Source organism: Lontra canadensis, unplaced genomic scaffold, assembly GCF_010015895.1.
Source record: "Lontra canadensis isolate GAN:19392208 unplaced genomic scaffold, GSC_riverotter_1.0 scaffold221, whole genome shotgun sequence".
Taxonomy (NCBI): domain Eukaryota; kingdom Metazoa; phylum Chordata; class Mammalia; order Carnivora; family Mustelidae; genus Lontra; species Lontra canadensis.
The window spans coordinates 158,010-169,028 of record NW_022631215.1 but is presented as its reverse complement, the minus strand read 5'-3'; the positions used below and the strand labels follow the sequence as shown (position 1 = coordinate 169,028).

The 11,019-nt window shown below is 40.5% G+C and overlaps 1 protein-coding gene across 1 annotated transcript; it reads left to right on the top strand.

The window, feature by feature from the left end:
• The first annotated feature begins 1,341 nt into the window (after positions 1-1,341).
• LOC116862113 (spindlin-2-like) lies at positions 1,342-2,093 on the top strand. Its single transcript, XM_032849246.1, has 2 exons — positions 1,342-1,566; positions 1,869-2,093. Exons 1-2 carry the CDS (start codon positions 1,342-1,344, stop codon positions 2,091-2,093), a joined length of 450 nt encoding a protein of 149 aa, XP_032705137.1.
• The last annotated feature ends 8,926 nt before the right edge of the window (positions 2,094-11,019 follow it).

The window sequence follows — 11,019 nt, the reverse complement described above, 5'->3', positions numbered from 1 at the left end:
AATAACAGGAAAGGCAGGTTTCTGAATATAAAGAATATGTCCAGAAGGACACGGGGTAAAGAAAGGGCAGATTCTTGGAAGATGGATAGCAGATGGGGCAAGGGCACTGAGGTGGGGGCTGTGGTGAGAAGACTGGGGACCCTGAACTGAAGAGGGGGTGCGCCAGAGAGGCGAGTGTTGTGGGCCCAAACGCTCCCTACTTTGGAAAGGGACGGAGCTGGTAGCCAAAAGAGCCTCCCAGGTGCAAGGCAGTGGTAGGTGTGAGTCCTGATGATGGGGTGGGGGAGGGCGGTGTTTGGCAGGAAGGGGAGGCCTCTCTCCTGGCGGGAAACTGCGCTAAGGGAAGAGGGAGGAGACTGCGGAGGCTGCCGAGGCTGGTGGCAGCCAGATGTGGCAGAGTGGCTGCCGCCAGCAGTGAGGCTAAGGGCCCATGAGCCCAGTGCTCGGGACACTCCATCAATCCGCTTCACCTTCCTCACTGCCCTCCAATACACGCTTCTCCTCTACGGATCCTACCCTCTCAGCTCGTGCAAACTCCCAACCCATCGCCTGCTGATCCTTTTTCCACCACAAGCTCACAGCAGAGGCAGCGCGACAAGGTGTCCCATTTGGGCAAGTGAGGCCCTCCATCCCCGGACGTGGGGAGGTGGGCACTGGACTAGAAAACTGGAGGATGGGGGTTGGTGGGTGCCCGACGGGAAAATTGGGGTCGCTGCCCACGACGGGTTATGAGGGACAATAAGAAAGGTAATTTGGGGACTGTGCTGTGTGTGTTGGGGGGAGCTGAAGAGTACTTGAATGATGTATAAAGGTAGTCAGGCATGAAAATACATTTTTTGTAGGCGCTCAGCAGAAATATGGAGATGACCAGGAAGAGACATGAAGGAGATATGAACACCAGGCATGTGGATGGGAGGCAAAAGGGATGAAGAATAGATGGCAATGGGAAAGGAACTAGGGGAGTGACAACATTAGTAGAAATGGAGTAATGAGGTGGGGGCTAAGAAATGGTAAATATTTGTGTTTGGTGTGGGAGCTCTAGGATGGCGACAGAGGATCAGGCATTATGCAGAGAACCTGCTCCATCTGTGGCCTCAAACCACTGCAACCATCACAACCACCTCCTCTCTAATCCTGCAGCACAACCAAAGAATCCTGGAGGGAGGGCACTGAAGGAAAATACACAGTAGTATCTTGATATCCAGTATTCCTGCTGGGCACATCTGAATAACTTGGGCATAATGCACCTGGTGCCCAGAGAATTTGCAATACAGAGGGGGGAGAGCTCACACTATAATATGCCAAATGTTTCTCCTTAGCCTCTTTCCACCTCCTGCAGGTATGAAGACCCTTCACAAAAAGGCAGCTACAGGGCAGCAAACAAGGGAAACTGTTGATCATCACGTTGGATCTGCAAATATGAGGAAGAAAAAGACCTGTCAAAAGAAACAGAGGGGCAGACCTTCATCCCAACCCCAAAGGAGCATAGTGGGCTGCAGAATTTCACATGGATGGAAAGAAGGCAATGATCCCATCACCCAGTGGAAAGGAACCATTCTGGATCAGGTGCCTATCAATCCCTCTCTTTACCTGGTCAAATATGATGGAATTGACTGTGTCTATGCACTGGAACTTCACAGAGATGAAAGGATTTTAAAACTTAAAATCCTTCCTGATAAGGTGCCATTTTTTCGAGTCAGAAATGTGCACCTTGCAAATATCATAATTGGTAAAGCTGTAGAACATATGTTTGAAGGTGAACATGGTTCTAAGGATGAATGGAGGGGAATGCTCTTAGCCTAAGCACCTATCATGAAAGCTGGTTTTATATTACCTATGAGAATGACCCTGTTTTATACATGTACCAGCTTCTAGATGATTACAGAGAAGGAGATCTCTGTATCATGCCAGAGACCAGTGAGTCTCCTCCAGCAGAGAGAGAGCCAGAAGGAGTTATAGATGTCCTCATAGGTAAACATATGGAATATACCAAAGAAGATGGCTCCAAAAGGACAGACAAGGTCATTCACCAAGTGAAAGCCAAGCCCTCTGTGTATTTCATCAAGTTTGATGATGATTTCCTATGTTTATGATTTGGTGAAAAAGTCCTAACTGGGTAAAATTTACCACATTTCTGGAGGCAAGTGTATGTTTTGGATACACACAAAAATGTTACATTTTCAGTGCATTTAAACTTAGGATCCCTTTTAACCCAAAATATTAACCAGCATAACTGTTATCTGTTCTGAAAAAGACAATTACATATGGACATGATGTACTGTGTGTAAGGAATTTGTCTTGTTGAAAAGATTGGGTGTGTTTGGTGAATAGGGCATGAAAGGAAGGAACAGCTGTACAAGCAGGTTATGGATAAACATAGGCTAGTATCATAATTAGTCATCTTAAAAAGGAATAGGAATTAGCTGGTCTGGTCTAGAAAGTGGGGAAAAGAAGGAATTAGAGATGGGCTGTGGGGGGAGGGAGAAAGGAAGGTGACTGCTTAGAAGGAGATGGGGCAGGACCAGAAATGGATAGGTTCCCTGGAAGAGGGATGACCTAAGGAGAGAGGCAACCCACTGGGACAGGGTGGAAAATTAGCAGAGGGAGAGTGAGATCTTGGGGCTTAGAGGAAAACAGTATTCCTTGAGAAAGAGGAAGAGAGAACACAGAAAAAGAGGTGTGGTGAGTGAGGCCCATGAGAGATAGGGAAGCCCAGGAAAAAGCTGGACTTCTGGCAGTATCCACATTGTTCTCTCTGACTCTGTGCAGAAAGGACGTGACAGCTGTCAAAGAACCAAATGGGTTGGAAGTTCCCTGGAATGGCATCTTGACAAGGATGACTCAAGAGTTAAACAGGAGCCAATTTTATACCTAAACAGCTTTTCTTACCTCAGGGAACTTATGTCACACCTGTCATGTAGAACCCCAAGCCTCAGCCTGAACACACTTACCTGACACCCCATGAGCAGGAGCCTGTGAGCAGCCTCCTCAGTTTTCCCAGAGGACCCAGGTGCAGTAAATCTTGGACCTGAAGTTCTTGGTTCATTCCCCCTACACTGGATAAACAGTTCTTGTGAGGAATGGATTTAGGGGTGGAGGGCACTCAGATCTTAAGAGATTTCCCACCTTGTATTTAGAAAGTATTTAAACCAGAAAAATAGAAACTTGCTGAACCCAGGTACAGCAGTCCTCTCACAATTTTTTCTTCTACTAGACTGTGTGTGCTTCCCTACAGTGTAGGGCCAATAGAGGATTGAGCCTAATGTTTCTCTCTAGGACATGATGAGTACTTGACAGTCCATATTTCTCTCTGCAGCTGCCTGAAACCACAGGTGGTTCCACTCAGTGATCCGCCAAGTGGAAGTCTGCTGCCCCCAAAAGCCCCATTCAGACTATCCTTCCCACACACACAAAGCAGGTGGCTGTTAACCCTTCACAGGTTAATCCTGGGCAGTCTTGCCCACCCCAAGCACACAGAGAAACTATGATGGAAGCTTACACAGTTCTGCTCCCATGTGAAATGAATGGCATGGAGCAGCTGGGCTGGGAGTTGTGACTTTGTATAACTCCTTCAACTGTATAATGCCACATAGAGAGGTGATGTTTGGTAGGGAGAGTGTGCAATAATCCCAACAAAGTCCCTCAGAAATACTGTGTCCTGACACATTGGGTCTGTGTCCTCTTTTTCTCCTCCTTGCCTTTCCCCAGTCCTGCTGTGGAAGTTTCCTTCAAAACACTCTCTGGTTTCCCCACCTCACACTTCACTAGAATATACCCCTGCCCTCCAAGAAAGACTTAAGGTTATCCCACCACCCAGGCTCCCCTAACTCCATGCATAGGAGGGGAATGGTGAGGCAGAGAGCTTCTAGAAGTCAAAAGGTGGTAGTTCTATTTCATTTTTTCCATCCAACATAACCTGAAACTGTTTATTTCAATAAATACAAAAAGCAAGACCACCTCAGCATAGTAGGCTTAGTTTTCTTTCATGCATCACACAATTCAGTTTAGCAAAATACCTGCTGGCCACCCATTGGCCAGTTTCACCCAGCTGCCATGTTTTGTTTGATCTTGATATTATTATTTGCTATTTTTATATTAGCTACTGAGACATGTGGGAGACTTCACATTACAAAAATTCATATTTCTGGCCCACTGGAAAACAAAACAAAACAATAAACTGAGGAATAGGGCGCATATTCCAACAAGGATACAAGCAGGTGGGTGTGAGGAGGGGCTCAACCCATTTTTAGACTCTGAATGCTCTCTTGGCTTAGCCATACCTCTAGTTGGCCTGCTTCACTCTGAAAAATCCCAGTTGTCCCCTGGAGGCATTTGCCTTTATAGTTTTGGAGCTAGATCCATGGGAAACTGCATATCCTAATTTTGCCTTACTTTCTCCCCATTTGTCTTTAAATTCATTTGTCCTCCAGTATTTATTTTGGTGGGCTCTCTGCCAGGCAGTCTTCTAGGCACAGGTACTGATGATATAGTAATGAACAAAAGAAAGAAAATAATCTTACCCTCATGAGACTTACATTTTAGTGTGGAGACAGATAGTAGCCAAGATACAATAAGTAAAATTGATAAAGTTATCAAAGAGATAAGTGTTAAGAAAAAAAAATAAATAAGGTAAGGACTGGAAAATAAGAATTTCAGGTTAAAAGCTGAAATTGTATAAATAGGGAGTCCGGAGAACATGACTTTGGAGTAAAGACGTGAAAGCAATTAGAGAATTGGCCCTGTGGCTATCTGGGGAAGGAGCATTACACAGAACAATAGCAAGTGCTGAGACCCCAGCCAGGAGTAAACTTGGCATGTTCAGGGAATACTGAGGATACCAGCATTGCTGAAACTGATTGAGCAAGGTAGAGAATATCAGGAAGTAAGTTCAGAGAAGTGATGTGGATCTGGGAGAAGCAGATAGCTTACAGACCTGAAGTTCCTAGAATGAAATTTGGCTTATACACCTTCAGGTCTTATTCAAATATGAGACATATTATGTCGTGCCTATGTTAAAAATACTCAATGGCTCCCTCTAACATCGGCACGACATAATATGTCTCATATTTGAATAAGATCACTCTGGCAACTCTGGAAAGTAACTTGTATGGAGTTTAAAGATGGAAAAGGGGGGTTCAAATATACCAACAAAACAGTGGAAAGCCCTAGAAATAAGTTTGCATACAGGAAAATTGAATCATAGTAGAAGTGACATTTCAGATGAATGATCAAAAGACATTGAATAAATGGCATTGCAACGTTTTTTTTTTGGGGGGGGTGTCATATACCAAAAAGTAAACCCTTTACCACATTTTATATAGATCATACATTCCAAGTGGGAAAAAAAAAGGTAATACTTCAATTTGGAAAGTAACACTTATGTTAAAAATATAAAATAGAAGTTGATGTTTATATTTTTTCTTATGAAAATGTGTAAGATTTCATTTCAAGGCAAAAAACACCACAGGTATTAAAGGAAAAATCTAATAAATTTGATTATTTTAAAATATGCAATGTTTTCATATTCCTATACTTTTTATTCATTTTTATATTACATATTTTAAAATACACAAAATTTCAAAAGCTATCATATATGAAGTGGAATAAAATGAGGTTAAGCTATATAAACTTAGATAGTTAAAATGAGTGAAGTAACAAAAATACATTCAATTATTTAAAAAATATTCTGTAAGAAACTTGGCAAAAAATATGAACAGGCCATTCACAAAGAGATCACATGATCAATAAACATATTTTACTTTAATTTGTTCCCCATTACCTTATTGTATCTTTTCTATAATATATGTTATCTTCTAACATACTATATAATTTACTTGGTTAATATGTATATTGTTTTTCTACCAGAATGTAATCCTTGAAAGTGTATGATTTTCCTTCCTTTGTACTTACCAATGTATTTCAAGTTCCTATAAGAATACCTGGAATATAGTAGGTGCTTAATACATTTCTGTTGACTCTATGAACCTCATCATCAAATATACAAGTGGAAATTGAAATAACAAGTTTTCACACACATTAGATCAATAGCTTATGTGAAGTTTGAAAATATGTATTAACCAGTTAAACAAGTAGCCTATTCCATATGTAGGTGAGTGTTTAATCAGTGAGAAATTTGCCATTATCTAGTGATTTTCAAGATGGCATATTTCCAGCAATTTCACTCTTATATATTGATGGAAGGCAATTTTGTATGTATTTCATATGTTTTTGGACATTTTGCAAGCAAGGCACTGACTATTCTCTTTTTAAAGCTATCTTTTGGAAGATGTTTGAATGGGAAACTGCTTTGGAAGATAAAGATAGGATCTCTTTCTGAAGTAAAGAGCAAGTTTGCTTGGAATGTTTGAAAGATAGAGAGTGATTCCCTCTGGAGCAAAGGTCAGGAATGCTTTTTCCAATAAAATATTGTGTCCTTCAAGAACAAACAGAAAGGATTCTTCCTGCTCATTATAAAAGTCTAAAGTTGCCACACTGAGGTTTCTTCATTGTAATGCAACCTACCTTATATGTACGTGTCATGTGACAAATTTGCATCACTCTATGGGAAGTGGGACTCAGTTTTCCAGGGTAAAAATGCTGATAGGCAATTGTTATTACTGCAAATAATGAAATACCCTTTGTCTCTGACTCAGAAGTCTCATGTTTTCTTCTGGCACCCAATAAACAGTGGCAGACTACATCATTAGCTCACAAATAATTTTATAATCTTCGCAGTTCTTGATATGTGTAGCAATGAGAAAAGGATGCTGATAGAAGCATGGCTTTCTGTAAGAGGAAGAATGGAGATCTCACCAGATAATTAATGGAATTTAAAGGTAACTTATTTGAATTGGTGGTAAATTACAGACAAGCTATGACTAAATACTCTTCCCTCTTTAGGTGGGGAGGAATAGGGCAAGTGGTTTCAAGATGACAGCTGGTAGCTCCCTGTCTCAATGAGGATCAAAGTTTATATCAAACTCAGGATCAAAGTTTATATGCACCCATCTAAATATGCTGGAAAACTTTGGCAAAGAGACAAAATCAAACTTCTATGGCTCTGTTAGATAGGGATGCTCAAAACATGATTCTATTAAACAAAAAGAGCATAATTAGACCTATAAATACAGATAACAAAGTAATGGTTGTCATTAGTGTGGGAATGGGTAAAGAAGAGTGAGAGATTCAGGCCTTCACTTTTGGAATGAATAAGTCATATAAATAAAAAACACAGGATCAGGAATATAATTCAGAAATTACAATGATATTATAATACCATTGTAGGGTGACAGATGATAGCTACACATGTGGTGAGCATACCAAAATGTATAGAGAAGTTCAATCACTATGTTGTACACTTAAAACTAACATTGGATCAAGTACACTCAAATAAATTGGGTAAAAATCCTCTTCTACCCACATTTTTTTAAATTTTTATTTTTCTTAATTTATTTTCAGTGTTCCAGAATTCATTGTTTATGCACCACACCCAGTTTTCCATGTAATACTTGCGATCCACAATACCCACCACCAGGCTCATGCAACCTCCAAACCCCCTCCCCTCCAAAACCCTCAGATCCTCAGAGTCCACAGTTTCTCATGGTTCATCTCCCCCTCCAATTTCCTCTAATTCCCTTCTCCTCTCCATCTTCCCATGTCCTTCATGTTATTCCTTATGCTCCACAAATAAGCGAACCCGTATGATAATTGACTAACTCTGCATGTCTTATTTCACTCAGCATGACCTCTTCCAGTCCCATCCACGTTGATACAAAAGTTGGGCATTCATCCTTTCTGATGGAGGCATAGTAGTCTATAGAATATATGGACCATATCTTGCTTGTCCATTGAAGGGTATCTTTGTTCTTTCTACAGTTTGGTGACTGTGGCCATTGCTGCTATGAATATTGGGGTACAGATGGCCCTTCTTCCACTACATCTGTATCATTTCTGGTAAATACCCAGTAGTGCAATTGCAGGGTCATAGGGAAGCTCTATTTTTAATTTCTTAAGGAATCTCCACACTGTTTTCCAAAGTGGCTGCACTGACTTGCATTCCTACCAAGAGTGTAAGAGGGTTCCCCTTTCTCCACATCCTCTTCAATACTTGTTGTTTACTGTCTTGCTAATTTTGGTCATTCTAACTGGTGTAAGGTGATATCTCACTGTGGTTTTGATTTGAATCTCCCTGATGGCTAGTGATGATGAACATTTTTTCATGTGTCTGTTCGCCATTTGTATGTCTTCATTGGAGAAGTGTCTGTTCATGTCTTTTGCCTATTCTTTGACATGATTATCTGTTTTGTGCATGTTGAGTTTGGGGAGTTCTTTATAGATCTTGGATATTAGCCCTTTGTCTGTAGTGTCACTTGTAAATATCTCCTCCCATTCCGTGGGTTGCCGCTTTGTTTTGTTGACTGTTTCCTTTGCTGCGCAGAAGATTTTGATCTTGATGAAGTCCCAAAAGTTCATTTTTTGCTTTTGTTTCCTTTGCCTTTCGAGACATATCTTGAAAGAAGTTGCTGTGGCTGATGTCAAAGAGGTTACTGCCTATGTTCTCCTCTAGGATTCTGATGGATTCCTGCCTCACATTGAGGTCTTTTATCCATTCGAGTTTCTTTGTGTATGGTGTAAGAGAATGTTTGAGTTTCATTCTTCTACACATAGCTGTCCAATTTTCCCAGCACCATTTATTGAAGAGACTGTCTTTTTTCCACTGGATACTTTTTCCCTGCTTTGTCAAAGATTAGTTGACCATACACTTGAGGGTCCATATCTGGGCTCTCTACTCTGTTCCACTGGTCTATATGTCTGTTTTTTTTTTGTGCCAGAACCATGCTGTCTTAGTGATCTCAACTTTGTAGTAAAGCTTGAAATCAGGCAACATGATACCCCCAGTTTTGTTTTCTTTTTCAACATTTCCTTAGCAATTCAGGGTCTCTTCTGAGCCCATACAAACTTTACGATTGTTTGTTCCAGCTCTTTGAGAAATGCCAGTAGAATTTTGATCGTAATGGCATTTAAAGTATAGATTGCTCTAGGCAGTATAGACATTTTAACAATGTTTATTCTTCTGATCCATGAGCATGGAATGGTTCCATATTTTTGGTCTTTAATTTCTTTCATGAGTGTTTTGTAATTCCTTGAGTACAGATCCTTTACCTCTTTGGTTAGGTTTATTCCCAGGTATCTTATGGTTCTTGGTGCTATAGTAAATGGAATCGATTCTCTAATTTCCCTTTCTGTATTTTCATTGTTAGTGTATAAGAAAGCAACTGATTTCTGTACATTGATATTGTACCCTGCCACATTACTGAATTGCTGTATGAGTTCTAGTAGTTTGTGGGTGGTGTCTTTTGGGTTTTCCATACAAGGTACCAAGTCATCTGCGAAGAGAGAGAGTTTGACTTCTTCATTGCCAGTTTGAATGCCTTTCATTTCTCTTTGTTGTCTGATTGCTGTCCCTAGGACTTCTAACACTATGTTGAACAAGAGTGGTGAGAATGGGCATCCTTGTCATGTTCCTGATCTCAAAGATAAGGCTGTCAGGTTTTCCCCATTGAGGATGATACTCATTGTGGATTTTTCATAGATAAGATTTTTATGAAGTTGAGGAAAATTTCCTCTATCCCTTTACTTTAAAGCGTTTTAATCAGGAATGGATGCTGTATCTTGTCTACCCAGACTTGAGGAAGGAAATGTCATCAAGAATGAGCTAATGGGGTATCAGCTGGGCTTATAGTGGTAAAGGTAGCCAATACGACCTTGTGAGTGAAATTTTTGTGGCCAATTCTGTGCACTCTAGGTGTTACCTCTAAATCTGAGTATATAGTAGAAACAGATGTTTGTATTTCCGTGCCCCATAAGGTCCTGATGAGATTCACCCACATGGAGAGAAATGTTAGTGGAACACATCAGTCACTCTCCCACCAATCTCCCTGTCTCCTCCTGAGTGAATGCAATCCCAGGAGGAAAAATGAAAATTAAAGCTCAGATTAAAGACTTAAAGGAAGCACAGGTAGTAAGTAAGAGGTTCAAAGGCATGTAAAAGTCCAAGATCTTTTGCATGCAACTAAAAAGATCTCCAATTATGTTTCTTGTACTCCTTTAGGGTTGCCTGAACTCCACTGACATTTGCCAAAATTGGATAGGTCAGAATTTAGTGCAAATGCTTCTACACTTTGATTTCCAAAATTTTCACTACATACATGATGCCCTGATTATTGACAATCAAAAGACTCCATCTCAATAATTCAACCTATGGTATCACACTTTCCCTAGAAAGGGTATCCAAGAAGCCCCAACAAAATTCAAGAGCCTACTTACCAAGTCATGATTTTCAGTACTATGTAGACAATATTTACAATACTCATGTAACCAAACTCAAGTCTGTCTACCTGATACACAGCAAAGCCAATCCCTTAGACATCAGGTAGGCAGTAAGGAAAAAGTTTAATTGAGACAAACCAAATAAGTAAGGCCCTAAATGCCTCCTGGAAAGGGGAGAGAACAAGGTTTTGTTTGTTTCTTTGTTTGTTTCATAATCATAAACATTGAGATTACATACATACTGATGAAAAATGTGGGGAAATTTATGACTATAAGTAAAGATGTAGCATGTGTGTTAAGCAGACAAATATGTAACATACATAACATGGTCAACTTGGGGTGGTGACTTAATATCAGGAGGAAGGAAAATTCACCCCTGAAGTCAGGAGATTATCTTAAGACAAGAAGGTATGGCTATGGGCATGTTCGGAGAGCTGTATAAACTGGAATGGATCTTAGTATCATTATCTAAGGAAAGAAATTCAGGGCCTTGCTTGTTCATAGACTGGCATCATATCAGTTGATCTGGAGTCAAGGCTTCTGCAGAGACAGGGGAGTGGATTTGTTAATAGGGTCTGAAAAGACATCATGGCTGATTAAGGTGAAACAGCTCTCTGAAAAACAAGCTGTAAGCTTTCTGCTACTTTCAAACTTATTAAACATATGGGGCACAATTTCAATTCCCCCCTG